At 41.7% G+C, this 21,967-nt stretch overlaps 1 protein-coding gene and 1 pseudogene across 2 annotated transcripts; one reads left to right on the top strand and one right to left on the bottom strand.

Annotated features, from left to right (window-relative positions):
• Window positions 1-6,123: 6,123 nt before the first annotated feature.
• SNRPB (small nuclear ribonucleoprotein polypeptides B and B1) lies at window positions 6,124-15,001 on the top strand. 2 transcript variants are annotated; one of them, XM_006044872.3, is made up of 7 exons: window positions 6,124-6,282; window positions 8,987-9,138; window positions 10,844-10,955; window positions 12,532-12,684; window positions 13,411-13,549; window positions 13,879-14,004; window positions 14,841-15,001. In XM_006044872.3, the coding sequence occupies exons 1-7, from the start codon at window positions 6,280-6,282 to the stop codon at window positions 14,876-14,878; spliced, it is 723 nt and encodes a 240-aa protein (XP_006044934.1). In that variant the 5' UTR covers window positions 6,124-6,279; the 3' UTR covers window positions 14,879-15,001. The 2 variants fall into 2 exon arrangements, with proteins under 2 accessions (XP_006044934.1, XP_006044935.1); XM_006044873.3 differs by having other exon boundaries at window positions 14,697-15,001.
• Window positions 15,002-16,066: 1,065 nt separating this feature from the next.
• LOC102391474 lies at window positions 16,067-16,333 on the bottom strand (annotated as a pseudogene).
• Window positions 16,334-21,967: the final 5,634 nt, after the last annotated feature.

Below are 21,967 nucleotides of genomic sequence, written 5' to 3'. Positions count from 1 at the left end.
TCTCCATCTCTTCTTTTTTTTAAAGTGTTCTTTCTTAAGCCTTCATCAAGTGTAGTAGAAAAGCTTTTGTATACATATATATATATAAATAACATGTATAATATATATATTAGAAAATTTATGAATTTTTGCCTAACGAAAAAAATTTATGACATTTTGATTCCACTTGTTTGACTTAGTATGAATAGAATGCTAGATTTCTAACTAAAAATAGATATGCAACAAAAAGAAAGGTTTACTGTATAACAAAGGGAACCATAGCCAATATCTTATAATAACCTGTAATGGAAAATAATTTCAAAATAATATATGTGTATATGTATAATAGAATCATCTTGTTGTGCATCTGAAACACTGTAAGCCAACTATACTTCAATAAAAAATATATATATTTAGAAAAAAATTAAGAAAAAATATTTTTATGTGCAAATAAGTTCAGAAACACATCATCACTCAAAAGTACTATTTTTGTGCAAATTAAAGCAAATTAAGATTAATTTATAGCAAATTAAGTAGATTAAGTAGTGTGTTAATCATACACTTTTACTTATATAAATCAAAAGTTCCTTATTATGTTGAGTTAGTGAAAATAAAGATGAAATTACCCTATGTGTACAAATAAACAGCATGCCTACAAACAGTATGTTTATAAACAATCTAAGAATCAGACATTGCCCTCTAAGGAAATTTCTAATGGTGAGAGAGAGCAAATAAGAATGAGGTAGAACTAATTTAGAGAAATCTAAGCAGTATTAGAGGAGAAGGCAATGGCAACCCACTCCAGTGCTCTTGCCTGGAGAATCCCATGGGCCAAGGAGCCTGGTGGGCTGCAGTCCATGGGGTCGCTAAGAGTCGGACGCGACTGAGCTACTTCACTTTCACTTTTCACTTTCATGCATTGGAGAGGGAAATGGCAACCCACTCCGGTGTTCTTGCCTGGAGAATCCCAGGGACGGGGGAGCCTGGTGGGCTGCTGTCTATGGGGTTGCACAGAGTCGGACACGACTGAAGCGACTTAGCAGCAGCAGCAGCAAGCAGTATTAGGGAATATGTCATTATTCTTTAATTTACCTTGTGAGGAATCAGAGTAAATATAGTCAATTTTAAGCATTGTAGGTGAAATCAAGCTCAAAATCACTCATTTATTTCAAATGAAATTTCTTATTGCTCCTTAGAGATACTCATATTTAACAGTTGATATATTAAAACTAGTACACACTCAAGTGTAATCAAAATGACCTTCTTGGGATAACTTAGAGTGTATCTAAGAGTTTATGTGAAATCAAGATAAAAATCATTCATTCATTTCAAACAGCTTCAGAAGTACTTTGTAAATTTTATGTATGCAAACAAGCTCAGAAAACACATTGATCTCAAAATTTCCTGCTTCCCTCAGTCACCAGGGGGAGCTCCTCAGGCCTGGCACAAAGGCCACTCTTTTCCTCATGACAGACAGAAGCTGATTTGACTGCTGCCAAAATTTCAGCTCTCTGTCCCCCTCCAGAGGCTGAGTCCATATTTCAGCTCCAGAAACTAAGTCCTACTCTCCCATTTCAGAAGCCAAGACCCCACTCCCCGCACCAGAAGTTAAAGACCCCACTTCTCCATCTAGAGGCTAAGTTCCCACACATGCCCTACTGGCTAGGTCCACACATCCCCTTACAGAGGCTGAACCCCAGTTTTGGCTGCAGAGGTCACCTGATGCCACAGAGACTACATCCTGCTTCTCTCATCTGGGTCGGTCTCTGCTTCTCCATCCAGAAGCTAGGTCCTCAGAGCTCTCATTAGAGGTTAGGCCCATACTCCTCCTTCTAGAGGCTGAGTCTGGACTTTGGCTCCACAGGCAGTCCCCAGCTCTCACCTGAGAGGCAGTGCGCCTTTCTCTCCAGAGGATGAGAACTCACTGCTGGCCCCAGAGCCTGAGTCCCTATCCCTCTTCCAGATGCTGAGTCCCCATTTAAGATCCAGAGTCTAGTGTCAACTTGTGCTGCTAGTGACTGTCCCCATATTCTGCTATATATGTGCCCCTTGTCCCATAGTCTTAAGTTGCTACTTTTCCCTGCAGAAGACAAGTCCTTACATTCACAAGTACTTTTAACGGGGTGCCAACAAAACTACTGGAACCAGAGCCAATCAGTAATCTTCCCAGTTCCCTTCTCCTTAAGGTGAGTTACAGTGTATTTAGTCAAAATTAAGCAACATATTAATAAATACAAGCTCAGGATCAGACATTATTTTCCAGAGTAACTGTAACTTCTTAGGCAGTTAGAGTATTCAGTTCATTTCAGTCTCTCAGTCTTGTCTGACTCTTTGCGACCCCATGAATTGCAGCACGCCAGGCCTCCCTGCCCATCACCAACTCCCAGAGTTCACCCAAACTCATGTCCATCAAGTCGGTGATACCATCCAGCCATCTCATCCTTGGTCGTCTCCTTCTCCTTCTGCCCCCAGTCCCTCCCAGCATCAGAGTCTTTTCCAATGAGTCAACTCTTCGCATGAGGTGGCCAAAGTACTGGAGTTTCAGCTTTAGCATCAGTCCTTCTAAAGAACACCCAGGACTGATCTCCTTTAGAATGGACTGGTTGGACCTCCTTGCAGTCCAAGGGACTCTCAAGAGTCTTCTCCAACATCACAGTTCAAAAGCATCAATTCTTCGGCACTCAGCTTTCTTCACAGTCCAACTCTCGCATCCATACATGACCACTGGAAAAACCATAGCTTTGACTAGACGGACCTTTGTTGGCAAAGTAATGTCTCTGCTTTTCAATATGCTATCTAGGTTGGTCATAACTTTCCTTCCAAGGAGTAAGCGTCTTTTAATTTCATGGCTGCAATTACCATCTGCAGTGATTTTGGAGCCCCAAAATATAAAGTCTGACACTGTTTCCACTGTTTCCCCATCTATTTGCCATGAAGTGATGGGACTGGCTGCCATGATCTTTGTTTTCTGAATGTTGAGCTTTAAGCCAACTTTTTCACTCTCCTCTTTCACTTTCATCAAGAGGCTTTTTAGTTCCTCTTCACTTTCTGCCATAAGGGTGGTGTCATCTGCATATCTGAGGTTATTGATATTTCTCCCGGCAATCTTGATTCCAGCTTGTGTTTCTTTCAGTCCAGCGTTTCTCATGATGTACTCTGCATAGAAGTTAAATAAGCAGGGTGACAATATACAGCCTTGATGTATTCCTTTTCCTATTTGGAACCCGTCTGTTGTTCCATCTCTAGTTTTAACTGTTGCTTCCTGACCTGTATACAGGTTTCTCAAAAGGCAGGTCAGGTGGTCTGGTATTCCCATCTCTTTGAGAATTTTCCACAGTTTATTGTGATCCACACAGTCAAAGGCTTTGGCATAGTCAATAAAGCAGAAATAGATGTTTTTCTGGAACTCTCTTCTTTTTTCCATGATCCAGCGGATGTTGGCAATTTGATCTCTGGTTCTTCTGCCTTTTCTAAAACCAGCTTGAACATCACAGTTTTGAACATCTAAAACCGTGAACATCTGGTTCACAGTTCACATATTGCTGAAGCCTGGCTTGGAGAATTTGGAGCATTACTTTACTAGCATGTGAGATGAGCGCAATTGTGTGGTAGTTTGAGCATTCTTTGGGATTTGAATGAAAACTAACCTTTTCCAGTCCTGTGGCCACTGCTGAGTCTTCCAAATTTGGTAGCCTATTGAGTGCAGCACTTTCACAGCATCATTTTCCAGGATTTGAAATAGCTCAACTGGAATTCCATCACCTCCACTAGCTTTGTTTGTAGTGATGCTTTCTAAGGCCCACTGACTTCACATTCCAGGATGTCTGGCTCTAGGTGAGTGATCACAACATCGTGATTATCTGGGTTGTGAAGATCTTTTTTGTACAGTTCTTCTGTGTATTCTTGCCACCTCTTCTTAATATCTTCTGCTTCTGTTAGGTCCATACCATTTCTGTCCTGTATCGAACCCATCTTTGCATGAAATGTTCCCTTGGTATCTCTAATTTCTTGAAGAGATCTCTAGTCTTTCCCATTCTTTTGTTTTCCTCTATTTGCATTGATTGCCGAGGGAGGCTTTCTTATCTCTCCTTGCTAAGAGTTAGAGTATAGCTGATCTAAATTAGTCAATGTATGTGAAATCAAGCTCAAAATCACTCACCTGCTTATAAATGAAATTTACAAACTTCATAAGTGATATGTAAATTTTATATGTACAGACTTACTCAGAAATACATGTATGACACAAATATACAATCCCACATCACTCTACCTAACCCTCCAAACTGGATGTAATTATTTGGTATTAGGTTAATCATGTTTCCATTATGGCTTGTAATTGCAATAATCTTTTATTTTTTGTCTGGCTACTGATTGTGAAAACTGATAAACGTCTTCTACTATTGTGCTTTTTGCTTAATACAATAATTGCATCATGATTAGTCAACAGAAAATAGTAGAATTCTGTATCAGTAAAAGTACCATTTAACAGAAAAACCTGTAGTCACTTTTTAAAATCCAGATGCATGTCACAATTATCTTGGAATTTTTTGAAAAATACAAATGCCCAGGTATTGCTCTTTTTCCTTCACAGCTCCAGATGTGTTTCTAATGAGTAGCCATGTTTAAAAACAAGTGGACTATATGATTATTTTTTCTTTTATCTAGTTTGTTTCACTTTTTCTATTTCATATTTGGTGCTCCCATTTCTTTTAGTTTATGTTTTCCAATTTCTCTCTCTCTCTTTTTTTTTTTTGACATTCTTTCTCAAGACTTTACCAAGCATAGTAGAAAAGCTTTTGTATACATAAATATATATATTAATAGTATGTATAATATAATATATACATATTTTAGAAAACTTGTGAATTTTTGCCTAAATAAAAAATTTGACATTTTGATTCCACTTGTTTAACTTAGTCTGAATAGAATGCTAGACTTCTAATTTATATTCACTTAAAATTCTGAAATACTGCCATGTATTTTGGCATCTAGAAAAAAAGTCTAAAAAGTTTATTATCTTAGTGATTAAAAAAATTTGAATTAGGCTTGACACTTCTAATTCAATTCTGAATATATAAATAAATATTATGTTGCCAAAAAACAAGAAAATTATCATGTGATACAGTATTATTAACTAAAGTACAGATTTTGTCCAAATCTCAAAATTACAAAAAAAATTTATGGAAATTCAAAATGTAAAAAAATTAAAATATTAATTTTCTTTTTTATGTCTTTACCTGAATGGTCATATTTTCTGTAATGCATTGGAAATACATTTTTTGTGTGTGTGTTAGGACATTTTAGTAAAGGTTATTATTGAAAAAAAGTCATGGGACTGGATGGGATTGACTGATATATTCATTCATTCAAATATTTATTAAGCCCTTGTTTTGTGCTAAGCAGTGTTCTTCTAGGCACTACAGCAATGAACAATGCACAAAGAAAAATTCATATTCTTTGAACTCACATTCTAATGCGGAGGGATAAAATAACACACATGCAGTATGTTAGCAATCAGTGTTAAGGAGAAAGATGTTAATAAAACAGGGATGGGTGGGAAGGTTTCAGTTTTAGAAAAGGACGGCCAGGAAAGCCCTCAGTGGGAAAACGTTACTTGAGCTTAATTCATGAAGGTGAGTTAGCATTCTAGGCAGAGGCAACAGCACATGCAAAGGTGCTGAGCAGAAGCAGGTCGAGTAAGTTCACGGAAAAGCAGGGACTGTGGCTGTAGACAAGAGATGAAAGTGAAAGTCGCCCAGTGGTGTCTGACTCTGCGACTCCATGGACTGATACAGTTCATGGAATTCTCCAGGCCAGAGTATCGGAGTGAGTAGCCCATCCCTTCTCCAGGGGATCTTCCCGACCCAGGAATCAAACAGGGGTCTCCTGCATTACAGGCAGATTCTTTACCAGCTGAACTACCAAGAAAGTCCTGTAGACAAGACAGCCGGGATAAAGTGCTGGGAGATGAGGACCGAAAGTTAACGGGCTGTGACGCGGGAGAATGGGTAGAGAGGGTGAAGAGGAGCAGGTCTAGTACCGACTGAAGCTAGGAAGCTGTCCAACAAAGAGGAACCGAAGATAGCACCGCCCAAAGCTCCGCCCTGCTCTAAGCTCATAACTCAGCGCCTCAGCCGGAACTCAAGGCCCAAGTCCGGGACCGGAAGCAGCTTTCTGCCCGACCCCATTTTGCCCGCGGTTGTATTTCCGGTAGCGGCGGCGGGAAGCGAGTTGCCTGCGGGCTTCTAGGCCTCCGAGAAGGCGAATCCGGCGGGAATCCGAGCCATCAGAACCGCCACCATGGTGAGGAGATGCAGACCAGCAGCACGGGAGCTCCTGAGTCTCTTGTGGGGTGGGGATCGTGATTAACCGGGAAGGAGGTCATGGGTTGGCCGCTCAGAGGGTGAAGGCCCGGGCCGCGGCGCCTCCTTCTGGGTAGGAGATTCACACCGTCGTCCCTCGGTGGACTGGGCGGTGGGGGAGCGGGGGTGGCGAGAAGGCTGGAAATAAGGGACCGAGGCTAGAGTCGCTTGGTGCGCGCCACGGTAGCGCTGGGGCTCTCCAAGCCGCTGTGGCCTTAGTGCTTGGGATCCCATAGGCGCTGAGTAAACTTGGCGGCATATTTGTGTGTGTGTTGGGGGGGGGGGGGGGACGACGGGACTTCTGAGCAGGCACTAGCGCCGTGGAAGGACTGAGAAGACCCGGTGAGAGGCTCAGACTTGGGAAGGGTGAGGGTCCGAGGAGTTGCGGGAAGACGTGGAAGGACTTGTGGCAGGAAATAGTCTTGATTCTGGTAGATGGGGAGGAGGGAACGGAGGATGAGTGAGGGGAGGAAAAGTTCAACTCTTTTGTTCAGCATACATTTGTGCTCGAGTATGCCTGACTTTTCAGGCCCTGGGCTACACAATGAAGTGTTTCCTTTCTTCACCGCGTTCACTCTTATTTGGAGACACGGGTAACATAATTCGGAGTGGTAATTCAGCGTTAAGTAAAAGTAACGGCGGGGAGCGGGATAAGAATGTTTTCTAGACTCGGTGATCCCTGTCAGAGTCCTAGAAGACTCAGGCTTTCCCCCAGCGAAAATGGGAGAGAATGGTATAGATCCGAAGGACTGCAAGACCAAGCGTGAAGGGTAGCATTGTTGAAAGTTCTTAGAGGGAAAGGGAAGAATGGGGGTGGAAGGAATTGGCGGGAATCTGATTATTAAAGGTTTTACATGCTATTTAATTTTGTTGGTGGTAAGGGATGACATTGAAGGATTTTTAACAAGCAAAAGGACACGTACTTATTTGTGTTCAGAAAGATAACTGTTATGTAGCTGTTATATATTGGGTGAACCGGAAGTAGGATGTTGTTTAGAGAGTTGGTTAAAAGAGTAGGCACTGGATTCAGGCTGACTAGCTTTCAGCACAGCTTAACCTCTTACAGCCTCGTGACCTCATCTGTAAAGTCTGATTTTAAGGATTAAATGAGATAAGTAGTGCTTGTGGCAGTGCCTGCCAGTGAGCGCCCAGTGCGAATTAGCTGTAGAAGACAAATGGAGCAGTAAATGTTACTGTGAAGGTTCAGACCCGAGTGGTTAGAAGCTGTGATTACAGTTTGGTTAAAATGGTCATGTAAAAGAAACTGCACCACATAACTTGAGTCTCCAGGGTGACAGGAGTCAAGATTCTGATCCATGCATTTGTAGGTTCAGAAAACCTGTGTTTGTCCAACCTCACAGAGTTGAATAGCAAGCACAGTGCCTGGTACCTCAAAGGCTCTTGGATGAGTTAGGACTGGTCAGACTGATGGGAGGCTGATATAACAAATGCCAGGTTGTTTATTCATAGAAATGTAACTGCCAAGGGCACTTGACAGTCCTCTTGTGAGGTCTATATACTCTATTTTAGCACAACTACATTTGAAGCCAGGCTGTGAAGCAGAAAAGGTTGTTGGGTTAAGGAGTATGGCAGCTTATATAGTCTCATTATGTGTTCAAACTCATTAGCACTCTGACTACTAGGAAGTTTTAACGTTTCTGAATGTAGTCTTGGAGACACACTAACAAATCACTGATTTGGGGGTTCCATTCTCCTCTTCTAAGCTGATTGTCTCCTTTCTGATAACAGGCTCTTCATTGATTGGGTTCTTAGTGCCAGTCCCATTCCAGCTCTTTTACTAGGTCTTTTTTTTTTTTTTTTTTTAACTCAGTCTTTTTAAGGGATGGTGGTGTTCCACAGCACTGGAGTCACCTGTAATCTGCACAGTGGCAGATGGCCATTAGTCTCTAATATGCATGGGTTTCAGTAGTTTGGAGCCATCTTACCCTCTCACTTCTGAAACATATACAACATTCAATCCAGTTCAGTCCCTCAGTCGTGTCCAACTCTTTGTGACCCCATGGCCTGCAGCACACCAGGCCTCCCTGTCCATCACCAACTCCCGGAGTTTACTCAAACTCATGTCCATTGAGTTGGTGATGCCATGCAACCATCTCATCCTCTGTTGTCCCCTTCTCCCACCTTTAATCTTTCCCAGCATCAGGGTCTTTTCAGATGAGTCAGTTCTTCACATCAGGTGGCCAAAGTATTGGAGTTTCAGCTTCAGCATCAGTCCTTCCAATGAATATTCAGGACTGATTTCCTTTAGGATGGACTGGTTGGATCTTGCTGTCCAAGGGACTCTCGAGTCTTTTCTGACACCACAGTACAAAAGCATCAATTCTTCGGCGCTCAGCTTTCTTTATAGTCCAACTCTCACATCCATACATGACTACAGCATAGACAAAGATATACAACATAGACAAAGGCAATTGTTATATAAAAAGATGATTTTACGGAAAGGGAGACTAACAGGTCAGGTTTGAAAACAGGTGAGAGAATTCCTAGGAGATGGCTGTGGTTGAAAGATAGAATACTTAGAAAAACAAACATAAAAGAAGGCTGCAGCAGAAGTTTTAAGGAAGGACAACAGTTTTGTGGGTCCAAAAGAGCTGAGTCTCATTCCTGCTGATTTCTCCTTGCAGACTGTGGGCAAGAGCAGCAAGATGCTGCAGCACATTGACTACAGGATGAGGTGTATCCTGCAAGATGGCCGTATCTTCATTGGCACCTTTAAAGCGTTTGACAAGCATATGAATTTGATCCTCTGTGACTGTGATGAGTTCAGGAAGATCAAGTAAGGAGTGGGCTGTTGGGGGAGGGGTTGAGTGGATGGGGAGTGGATTGGGTGGGTGGGGCAAGTGATAGGTGGTGACTAGCTGGCTGGTTCCTCTCAGTTTGCTCTCCTGTTTTACAGGGCAGATTAAAAATGGAGAGTTTCTTAAATCTCTGTCCTTAGTCTTGCTCTTTACTTCTAGCAGAGTACAAGTTGTAAGGAGGGCTGCCAGGCTTTTTATTTCTCTGATTTTGTGTGCCCCTGGGTACTGGGGTAAAGGGCTCTCATGTTCTCCCCACAGGTGTGTAAGGGGGGAGAGCTTGATTTTCTGGCCTCATTGCCTATTTGTAAAGCTGTAGCCTAAAGGGCTCTCACAGTGCAGCCTGGTCTGAAACTGCTTTAAGAAGCCTCTGACCCTCTTCAGGGTAAGTGCTCAACTCCCCTTGTGGGTTTGGGGCCAGTGATTTTTGTTGTCATTTATAGAAACAATTGGAGAATACAATCCCATAATTTGTTAGATAATTCCCCTGTCTTAGGACTCACAGATCTTAAGCTTCTAGCCTAGTAAAAGATGTGGTCTAGTGCTTCATTCTGTTTTACAGTCAAGGCATCTTGAGGCCCAAAGAAGTTATGTAATTTCCTTGACCATCCAGTTCTCTTTTGCCACTGGAGTGTCCATAGTGTGTTGCCAGTGGCTGTTAATTCCCTTTGATTCTCTTTGGGACTTTTGTTTTCTTTGTGGCATGAGGTCAAGAAGTATAGGACAGAAAATGGTAGTGATGGCTGAGTGCCAGGGGCACGTTAGAGAGTGGCCAACATTTTTAAATGAGACTAACTTTATTCTGGTAATGAAAATGTGCCCATTAGAAAATATTTTTTAAAAGTACATAGAAGTATATGAGAAAAAACTTAAGGTACCCAGAAAGGATTTTTTTTTAAATTGTGAAAGGGCAGTACATGCTTTTTTTAAAAAATAAGAACTATAGATAAGTTTCAAAGAAGAGGAAAAAATGACCACCCACAGAAAATTTATATAAAAATCATTAAAATGAAGCCTTTAAGTAATTTTTAAAAATCAAGGTATTTTGTATTTCCTTTAATTTTAGGATATTGGCTTTGACTTTCCTTTCCCTATCTTGTTGCAATTACTTTTTCCCAGTCTTATCTTGTTTATATTTTGCTCATCCTTTTCTGCTTGTGGATATTTGGAGATTTGTTTTTGTTCTTTGAGGATAGCAGTGTAGTTTCTATGTAGCTAATCTCAACCTTTTCCTTTATGGCTTCTATTTCTAATGGGAGGTGAGAGACAGAGTTATAGTTCTGTGGGGTTGAATTAATACTAGAAGGATACTGCATGTAAGTAGAGTGAATGGGATTCAGTTGACTTGAGGAATTGTTTCGACTGCCTTCCTGACATTGTTAAGGCCTTAAGCTGAAGGAAGAAAAAGGGTAATGGCAACAAAGAGTTGACTGAGGAAAGGCTTTCCCAGTGGCTTTGTGAGTGAGCCAGGGCTGGGCTTTCTTGAATCTTGTCCTGTCTCTTGGTCTGTGCATTCTCTTGGCATGGGACACAACCGTCTGATGGGGGGAGGTTACAAGTTTAGCCTGTAAGCAGATTTAGTGTAAAACAAGTCTTGGAGGGCCCCTAGGTAGGTGAACATGAACTTTACCCTTTTTCTAATGCTTTTTTGTTTTGTTTTGTTTCTTCTCCTAAACCTGTCTTTAGACCAAAGAACTCAAAACAAGCAGAGAGAGAAGAGAAGCGAGTCCTTGGTCTCGTGCTACTTCGAGGAGAGAACCTGGTCTCAATGACAGTAGAGGGACCACCTCCAAAAGATGTAAGTCGGAACTGAGAGCCAGTGCAAGGCCAGGAACCTTGTGCAAGGGAGGTACCACGCTGGGCTGGGCCCCGTGTGGGATTCTCTGTTGCATTGCAGTACTCACAGGTATCTTCTGGTTTCTGTTTCCCTTATACAGATAATAAACCAGAATCTTAAAGAGGTTACTTGGCAAGTCAGAAGTAAGGAACTAGGATTTGAGGGTTTGTAACTTTAAAGTCCTCTTTTCCGTAGTTGATGTACATAGTCAATAGAAGAGGCACTTAAGGTGTCCTGGGTCAGTTCTTAATGTGATGACAGTCTGCTGCTGCTGCTAAGTCACTTCAGTTGTGTCTGACTCTGTGCAACCCCATAGACGGCAGCCCACCAGGCTCCCCCGTCCCTGGGATTCTCCAGGCAAGAACACTGGAGTGGGTTGCCATTTCCTTCCCCAATGCATGGAAGTTGGACCATAAAAAATTGTAACTCCAAACAATAGAATACATGTATATTTTTTGTATAGTTGTAGAATAATAGTTAATATTTAATTAAGCATCTGCTGTTTGCCAAGCCCTTCAGTAGTTAATCCATGTAACAGTCTTTTGAGATAGATTATTTCCACTTTATAGATGACGCAAATTGAAATTTAGTAACTTGCACACGGTGGCACAGCTGGAAAGTGGTGAACCTGTCATTTGATTCCAAGCAGTATTGGTTCATTAACATCAGCCTCCCTTTAGAAATAGAAGAGGCTTTAGAGAATCTAACCAAATTTGTTTTCCCTTTTTTGTTTTAAGATACTGTTTGTTAAAGGAATAATCTTGTTACCTTGTTTTAATTTTTGTCCATATATATATGTTGGGGTTTTTTTTTTTTTTTTTAACTTGTAATAGGTATGTATCAGTCTGCTTTTTAACTTAACGTTGTAAACATTTTTCCAGTTGCTGTATTCAAAAGTCATGTTAATGACTTAAAGATACTTTCAAGTGAGTGCAGAGTAGTTTATCCTAGTTCTTTCCTTCTGTTTAGACTCTTATATACAAAGGATGTTACCATGTTTCTGATTCAAGGCCTGTGGACCTATTCATAGCTTTGTTATCTATTTCCAGTAGAATTTGCTACTCTAATGTAGCCAATTGTAAACCTTCAGGACCACAACCAGTTTTGTTAAAACCTCTTCATTGGCATATGAGGAAGCAGTACTAGAATGGTGGGATTGCTTGCCCACTATCCCCACTATCACCCACCAAGTGAGAATCAGAGCTGGGACTAGACCTCATCTCTTTGTCAGGTCAAAACTCTGATCTAACATAGACACCCTTTTGGGTGGAGGCTTGGCTGTTTGTTTATTTAATTTTCATAGGAATGCATATTGGTTGAGTTGTGTGTGTTTCTCTTAAAACTCTTAAGTTCTTTTAGCCAGCTAGGCATATAATCTTGGATGGAGGAGGAGTGGTGTTAACAGGAATGGATAGTGTTTAAAAGAAGGTGTTTTGATGCCTGGTAAATCTGAGGGGTTCTCTTGGCAGCGATATTCCAATGTGTACTTCTTATTCTCTAGGCCACAAGCATATTAACATATATATTTATTTTTCAGACTGGCATTGCCCGAGTGCCACTTGCTGGAGCTGCTGGGGGCCCAGGGATTGGCAGAGCTGCTGGTAGAGGAATCCCAGCTGGGGTTCCTATGCCTCAGGCTCCTGCAGGACTTGCTGGGCCAGTCCGTGGGGTTGGTGGTCCATCCCAACAGGTGAGGAGTTGGAGGAAGGGGCACCAGCTTCTGTAATTAAAATAAAGGATAGAGTGAAGATCTGAGTCCAGAATGACCAACTAGGCTGTGATTGTCAAGCTTCAGTATTTCAGTGTGCTTCATACACGGTTGGAGAGTCAAGCAAAAAGGAAAGCTTGCTATTATGCATTATGTTGATGCTGTAAGAGATGCATGAAAAGTTTTTGACCAACTGTATTAAAGTATTTCCATGACAACATTTGAAATCTTGACCCTTGCACAATATGGGCGTTAGGAATGCCAACTCTGCAGGTGAAAACTGCAGTTTTCACTTATAACTTTACAGTTGGCTCATTATGTCCATGGATTCAAGCCAAGATTGTACACAATACCATAGTATGTATTTAGGGAGAAGAATGCGTATAAGTGGACCCTGGCAGATTAAAACCATGTTCAAGGATCAGCTGTACTATAGCTTTTACAACCTATTGTCAGTCCTGTTTGAGCATGCAAATGCCTTATCTAATTTGGATTGGGCATCCTTAACTTAGGCCTGGAAAACAGGAATTGAACTTAAGATCACGCTTGATCTCTTCTGGCATAATAGGTTTTGATAGGAAGTCTGATGCTTTGAGTTGTAGCTCAGCAGATTTGGTGTCTGCTGTTTCTTTACCGAGCTGGAGAGGAGAGAGGGGCACTGCATTGCACTGTACTGTTCTGCCTAACTTCTTTCCTGTGTCTTCCTAGGTGATGACCCCACAAGGAAGAGGTACTGTTGCAGCAGCTGCAGCTGCGGCCACAGCCAGTATTGCAGGGGCCCCAACCCAGTACCCACCTGGCCGTGCAGGTCCTCCACCACCCATGGGCCGAGGGGCACCCCCTCCAGGTGAGGAGCCCAGGAGGAGTCCATTGTTAATTGATAGAAGATGCCTTAGCTGGATTTATGATGAGACATAACCTTGACTGAAACTAATGACGAGTTTGTGTAATTAAGCAGGATTACTCTGAAATCCAGCTTGGTTGACTGACTTTGGAACTAGCCAGACAAGAGCTCTATCTCTGGCTCAAGTCCTAGTGCTAGGATGGACTGGAAGGGTGGAATGGTCCCTCTGTCTTAGAATGTGGTGAACAGTTTTGTACGTTTCCTGCTACCTTTTGTACTTTTCCTGCTATGATGGACCCTTGAGCTGTATTCTTGGGATTTTTCTCTTGCAGGCATGATGGGCCCACCTCCTGGTATGAGGCCTCCCATGGGTCCCCCAATGGGGATCCCACCTGGACGAGGAACTCCTATGGGCATGCCGCCACCGGGCATGCGGCCTCCTCCCCCAGGGATGCGAGGTAAGTGCCTGTAGCAGTGGCATTGATTCCCTAGAGCCGTATTGGGTTGGGAATTGGAGAGAAGGTTGGATTTTGATCATACCTTCTTGGCTTTTATGCCTTAAGTTTAGGGAAGTGAACACTTAGAGGACAGCTTTGTTCAGAAAGGAAAGAGGGAACAAGCATTTCTTAAATGGACCTTACCTCCCTCTTAGAATAGTGAGAACCTCCCTGTACACAGTACTTCCAGTATCTAAGGCAGTATTCTCTGGTCACTGTAAAATAGTGCATTTTGTTGCATGACCAAGAAAGGTCTTAGGCCCTTTGGTTTGGGAATGGCTATTAATTAAGGAGGGACTCTAGGCTTTGCTGTATTATTTATTATGGATTATCTGTTTAACTCCAGTTTGAGAAATGCTGATGCAGATCAGTTCTTTTGTTTTATAGGTGAGAAACAGGCCCATAGAGAGCTCAGTGTCCAGGCCAGTGTTCTTTTCGTGAAGCCATAGTGGCCTATAAGTTAACCCGTGGCCAAACTGGCTGATCACTGTATTTATAGTTTTCCATTACTGAGCTTTATAAGCTTAGGAGCCCATGGCCCCAGAGAAGTACCCCTCTGATCATTTGGTAACTGCCGGGTGTGGGAGGCTGGGGTAGGGTGGGGATTTGAGTTGCAGATCAGGCACTGACTAAACTTCTTACTCTTACTTCAGGCCTTCTTTGACCTTGGCCACAGAGTTATGGAAGTAGCTCCACAGAGGCTTGGGCCCGATTCTCCAGGGCCACGTTACCACACCTGTTTGTTTGTTAAGCCGTTGTTCGAGGAGTCTCACCGGATTGTCTGGTTTCCCTTACAGGGCCCCCTCCCCCGGGAATGCGCCCACCAAGGCCCTAGGCTCATCTTGGCCCTCCTCAGCTCCCTGCCTGTTTGCCGTAAGGCTGTACATAGTCCTTTTACTTCCTTGTGGCCCGTGACACTAGTTTATAATAAACTCTTTAAGAGAATATTACAAATGCACCTAGTATGTTTGTTTATTTTCAGAAAAACTGTTGATGTATTGGGTGCTTGTTAAGAATCAAGAAGGGTTGCCTTGGAAAAACTAGCCCTAATCCTTAGCTCTTTCCCTTGTAAAATACTGTATTCATTTGCAGGGATGCACAGTCTCGTTCAAGAGAATTACAAAATTGGACTGTAAGCAGACATTTTCACCTGTTATACTGGCAAAAACCATCTTGTTAACTTTAATACTGTATTGGTGAGGATTGTGAATTGGTATATCCTCTTTGGAAGGCACTAATCAAGATAACTTCTTAAGCAGCACTTTATTTTCTTTAGAAACTAAATTTACAATTCCATCTTAAAGTTGAAAGTTGGCAACAAGTCTTTACAATTTAGGATCTTCCTCCATAGCCTCTCTAAAGATCTTAATTCCTAAACTACTCCATGAGCTCTAAAATAGTGTTCCCCACACCGTTCTGGAAGTTTTCACATCTTAATGTGAGATCTGACACCTCTTGTTAACGAAGGGAACTGTTAAAAGCTGTCTTTCTCTTGGCTAACGCAGTCCACCAGCAATGTTAACAATTAATTTACTATTTAAAAACAAAACTACTCAAGCATTGCTTGGAACTGTTACACTGGGAATCCTTTCCAGAGCATTCACTCCCTGAGAGAAAAGAGAGATCCTAACCAGTTGCTTCTACGGACGATCACCCTAGTTTGGTGCATGTAATGGAATGTCCTTTGAAGCATAACTCAAAAGGTCAGGAATCCTTGGTCGTCCTGACAAACCTAATGGCATTTATATACATGAGATATCTAAAACTGATCCCAGACCAAGTATTGCAACCATAATCCCAAATAATACCGTTATTTAGCACATAAAGTTCCTACTGAGTTGCCAGAACTAGCTAGAAGCAAAGAGTGATGGTTCATCATCTTTTACAAGTAAGAAAAAAGCAAGAAGGAAAGGAAACTTCTTCCTAAATTTGTCAAATTGATGGCTATCTTCATGTGTTTGATATGATTGAGGGTCCTCAATTTCCTGATTTGAGGAGTCCATTTTCAAAGTTACTGTCAAGATCAAGAAGCACTTTGAGGTTTTTCTTTGCCATGGCCTAAGAACTCCAGTCCTTCAATAGGAATCTCCTCCTTCATTGCTTTCTAAACACACTGCTGGTAGCACTTGAAGAGGCCAGTGCGTGGGTCCCTGGAGCCATCCCCCTTGAGGAAATTACTGGCAAACCAGTGATTGAACCACTGGTTGTATTCAGCTTTCGAGGTGGTGCAAGCCTCCCCTACATTGTTCACGATGTCAGTGTCTGTGGTGGTTGAGCAGTGCTTTATCATTTTTCTGCAATAAACTATGAAGGAAATACTGAGACATTCCTGATCCAGTGGCTAAGAATCCACCTTCCAAAGCAGGGGACAATTCCTGGTTGGAGAACTAAAATCCCATAGGCCTTGGAGCAACTAAGCCCATGTGCCTCAACTATTGAGCCTGCACACTCTAGAGCCAGCATGCCACAAGAGAAGCCTGTGCACTGCCAAGAAGACCCATCACAGCCAAAATAAAAAAAGTATGAAGCAAGTAATAAAAATGGAAATAATCCTATTGGAAGAGGAACAATTTTGGTATAACTTGCTCCTGGGGTCATATGCAGGTATATAATCTGATTTTTGAATTGTGGGATATCAATTTCTTCCACCCAAAGTCTGTTTGATAGGTCACTAAACAGTACCCTATTAGTACATCAAGCTTAAAAAGGCTACAGAAATAAAGTGAATACTATTACTGCATGGGATGGAGGACCATCCTAAATGTAAAAGAACTTAGTGGAAAAGGAGAGACTACTGTTGTAGAATGAAGGTGTTTGTCCAGGGAAATTGGTTCAGTATAAAAACAGTCAAATGTAGCAAGTTAATAGGACAAGGAAAAAGCTGTATGGTCATCTCAGTAAGAAGACATTGGATAAAATTCTAACACATTAGGAATAGAAGGGAAATTTATAAACATGATACGGGTGTGCTTTTTTCTTTCTTTTTTTTAATGAAAAAAAAAAAAAGCCCACAGCTAACATAATGAAAGGTTGAAAACTTTACCCTTAAGATCAAAAATAAGTGTCCCCACTTCAACCACTGCTATTTAAAATTATACTGGAAGGTCTACCCAGAGTAATTAAGGAAGAAAAAGCCAAATTGGAAAGGAAGATTATATAGATACAATTCTGTATGTGGAAAATCACAAAGAATACATAAGAAAGCTCCTAGATGTGGTAATTGAATTCAGCAAAATTGCAAGTTATGAGAGTGCACATAAGTTGTATTTCTGTATACTATCTATAATCTGAAAAAAGGTAAAGTCCATTTACAACAGCATCCAAGAGAATAATATACTTAAGAATCAATTTAACCAAGGTTGTGGAAGATTTGTATGCTGAAAATTAAGAACATCCTGAAAGAAAAAATGGAAATACCTACCATATTCATGAATTGAAAGACAGTATTAAAATGGCTGTATTTCCCAAAGAAATATAGATTAGATGCAATCTAACAAAATTCCAAGAGATCTTTTTGCAGAAATGAAGCTCATCCTCAAATTCTATGAAGCTGCAAGGGACACTGAATAGCAAGAACAATCTTGATATCTCACTTCTTAATTTCAAAACTTAACTACAAAGCTTGACTAATCAAAACTATGGTACTGCCATAAGTATAGATACAGACCAGTGGAATAGAATTGAGAACCCAGAAATAAGCTGTTGCATATTTGACCATGAAAGTGTCAACACCTTTCACTGGGAAAAGGATAGTCTGTTGGACAAGTGGTGCTAAGACAATCGGAAAACTACATAGAAAAGAATGAAGTTGGTCACCTGCCTCACTTCATATACCACTCATTAACTCAAAATGGATTAACAGTTTATAAGAATGAAAACTAAATTGCCAGAAGAAAACAAGTCTTCATGACCTTGGGTTGCATTCTTATATTTGACACTAAAAGCTCAAGGAAAAAACAAAAAAATGGATTTCATCAAATTTAGAAATTGCGTCAAAGGACATTATCAGAAATGTGAAAATGTAGCTTACAGAATGGAAGAAAATATTTGCAAAGCATATATCTGATTAGTGTTTAAAATCCAGACTACTAATTGTATATAAAGAACTTTCAAAACTATAAACAGCCCTATTAAAAAGTCAACAAAGGAATACACATTTCTTCAAAGAAGATATACAAATGGACAACACATGAAAAACTTCATCATTGGTCATTAAAGAAATTCAAATCAAACCCACAATGAGATATCACTTCAACCCACTAGGATGACTTTAATGGGGGAAAAAAGCTGGCAAGGATCTGGAGAAATAACTGCATTACTGGTAAGAATGTAAAATGTTGCAGTGACTATGTAAAATGATTTGGCTGTTCCTCAAAAAGATAAACAGAATTACCATATGATTCTACTCTTAAGTATGTATCCAAGAGAAATGAAAATATATGTCTACACAGAAACTTGTATAGGGAATGTTTGTAGTAGAATTCATAACAGGCAAAAGGTGGGAACAGCCCAACTGTCCCATCAGTGGATTAATTGATAGGTAAATTGTGGGCTGTACATTCAGTGGAATATTACTCAGCCATAAAAGGAATGAAATATTGATACTGCTACTATTTGGATGAACCTTGAGAATATTCTTCTAAGTAAAAGAAATTGATCTCAGAGAGACAACAGTGAGCAGCCCTGAAGAGGGATCTTACTTCCCTGCCCAGGAATTGAACATGGGTAGCTTGGATGAAGGGGCTTCCCAGGTGGCACTAGTGGTGAAGAACCCATCTGCCAATGCAGGAGATATAAAGAGATGTGGGTTCGATCCCCTGGAGAAGGGCATGGCAACCCACTCCAGTATTCTTGCTCGGAGAATCCCATGGACAGAGGAGCCTGGTAGGCTACAGTCCATAGGGTTGCAAAGAATCGGACATGACTGAAGTGACTTAGCACACACCCACGCAGCCTGGATGAAAACCAGGAATCCTAGCTACTAGACCACCAGGGGCTAGAGATTAGAAGCAAAGTTTCCCTCTTACCCTTTTGAAAGAATGTTTCAAAGAGGCAGAAACTGAAAACAGGTGTGAAGTTTATTATTTGAGACAGCATGAGATGTGGGAGAGCACAACAGCGAAAGTTTGTTTATTTAAGACAGGTGAACGAATCTAGAGCATGTTACACAGAGTGAAGTAAGTCAGAAAAATAATGTATTAACACATACAGAATCTAGAAAAATGATATTGATGAAGCTATTTGCAAGGAAGGAATGGAGATGCAGGTGTAGAGAATGGACTTGTGGATGCAGTGGGGGGGGGGGGGGAGGGAAAGGGGGACAAATAGAGAAAGCAGCATCAGCATATAGATGTATACTATCAGGTGTAAGATGGATAGCTAGTGAGAAGTTGCTGTGTAGTGCAGGGAGCCCATTCGGGTGCTCTGTGATGACCTGGAGGGATGGGGTGGAGGGAGAGAAGGGAAGGGTTGTGTGTATAATTATGGCTGATTTGAGTTGTATGGCAGAAACCAACACAGCATTGTAAAAATTTTTAAAAAAGTTATATATACTGTATGGCGTTAAAGATACTGCAAAAAAAACAAAAAACAAAAAACAATCAAAAAACACTGAAGCAAGCCAGAGATACACAGCTAGAGAGAAAGAGTATGGGGACCCTCTATTGAGGCAGGACACAGTTTAGAGGTGATTTGTTGTTCAGTCGATCAGTCATGTCCAACTCTGTAACCCCATGGACTGCAGCACACCAGCTTCATCTCCTGGAGGTTGCTCAAACTCATGTCCATTGAGTCAGTGATGCCATTTAACCATCTCGTCCTTTGTTGTTCCCTTCTGCCTTCAATCTTTCCCAGCATCAGGGTCTTTTCTAATGAGTCAGCTCTTCATATCAGGTGGCCAAAACATTGGAGCTTCAACTTCAGCATCAGTCTTTCCAATGAATATTCAGGGTTGATTTCCTTTAGGATTGACTGGTTTGATCTTGCTACCCAAGGGACTCTCAAGAGTCTTCTCCAACACCACAGTTCAAAAGCATCAATTCTTTGGCACTCAGCCTTTATGGTTCAACTCTCTATGGTTCAAGTCATCCATACATGACTACTGGAAAAACAATAGCTTTGACTATACAGACCTTTGTTGGCAAAGTAATGTCTCTGCTCCTTAATACACTGTCTAGGTTTGTCATAGCTTTTCTTCCAAGGAGCATTTTTAATTTCATGGCTGCAGTCACCATCTGCAGTGATTTTGGAGCCCAAGAAAATAAAGTCTATCACTGTTTCCATTGTTTGCCCATCTAATTGCCATGAAGTGATGGGATCAGATGCCATGATCTTCATTTTTTGAATGTTGAGTTTTAAGCCGGCTTTTTCACTCTTTCATCTTCATCAACAGGCTGTTTAGTTCCTTTTCACTTTCTGCCATAAGGGGGTGTCATCTGCATATCTGAGGTTATTGATATTTTCCCAGCACTCTTGATTCCAGCTTGTGATTCATCCAGCCTGGCATTTTGCATGATGTACTCTGCATAGACATTAAATAAGCAGGATGACAATACAGCCTTGACGTACTCCTTTCCCTGTTTGGATCCAATCTGTTGTTCCATGTCTGGTTCTAACTGTTGCTTCTTGACCTGCATACAGCTTTCTCAGGAGACAGATAAGGTGGTCTGGTATTCCCATCTCTTTAAGAATTTTCCACATTTTGCTGTGATCCACACAAAGAGGTGATTGAAATCACTCATATAGGACAGTCCTTCAGTGTCTTTGTTTACATTTGGCCAATTATCTTGTTTCTTTCTTCACTCCTAACTAGTCCTTGGACTCTGCCCCAGATGCCTATGCAACATTTTTCTAAGATTCCACCACAGAGGCTTGTGGGTACATGTCTACACTTATTATGGGGAGGTGTTGCTCCCTCCCCCAACCCCCCCACTTTTTTAAGCTTTTTTTTTTTTTTCACTGTCTTTCCCTCCTTGATCCTCCCTCTACTTGTCCTGGTGTTTCTTTCTTTTTACTTTTTCTTTTTGGCTGTCCTGGGTCTTCATTGCTGCCAGACTTTTCTCTGGTTGCAGTGAGCAGGGGGCTACTCTCCAGTTGCAGTACACAGGCTTCTCATTGTGGTGGTTTCTCTTGTTGCAGAGCACAGGCTCTAGGGTGTGTGAGCTTGGAGGTGTGGTTCCTAGACTAGAGCACAGGCTCTAGGGTGTGTGAGCTCGGAATTGTGGTTCCTAGACAGAGCACAGGCTCAATAGTTGCAGTGCACAGGCCCAGTTGCTCTGTGGCATGTGGGATCATCCTCGATCTGGGATTGACTTGTGTCTCCTGCATTGGCAGGTGTATTCTTTACCATTGAGCCACCAGGGTAGCCTTTCTTCCCTTTCTGACCCCCAAGGAGCCTTCCTCTGCATGTGCAGACAGGGAAGTTTCACTTGACCTCAGGAGTGGTCATCTTATCTCCACTTTAGCAGAGCTCAGCTTCTGCCACTAGCTTTGCCCTTGGAATGTCTGGGTGAGAACAAAGCTCCAAATTTACTCCACTTAACAAGCACTGTCTGTCTAGTGCTGCTGCTGCTGCTGCTAAGTCGCTTCAGTTGTGTCTGACTCTGTGCGACCCCAGAGACGGCAGCCCACCAGGCTCCCCTGTCCCTGGGATTCTCCAGGCAAGAACACTGGAGTGGGTTACCATTTCCTTCTCCAATGCATGAAAGTGAAAAGTGAAAGGGAAGTCGCTCAGTCCTGTCCGACTCTTAGCGACCCCATGGACTGCAGCCTACCAGGGTCCCCCATCCATGGGATTTTCCAGGCAAGAGTACTGGAGTGGGGTGCCATTGCCTTCTCCATCTGTCTAGTGCAGGGGCCTGTTTATCTCTTCCCTCAAAACTAGACCCAGCAGGGCATATATGGCTCCTTTTTGTTTTTAGTTTTT

This window comes from Bubalus bubalis, chromosome 14 (genome assembly GCF_019923935.1).
Source record: "Bubalus bubalis isolate 160015118507 breed Murrah chromosome 14, NDDB_SH_1, whole genome shotgun sequence".
NCBI classification, from domain to species: Eukaryota; Metazoa; Chordata; class Mammalia; order Artiodactyla; family Bovidae; genus Bubalus; species Bubalus bubalis.
Note: the sequence above shows the minus strand (reverse complement) of the source record. Positions and strands in the feature narration are given on the sequence as shown.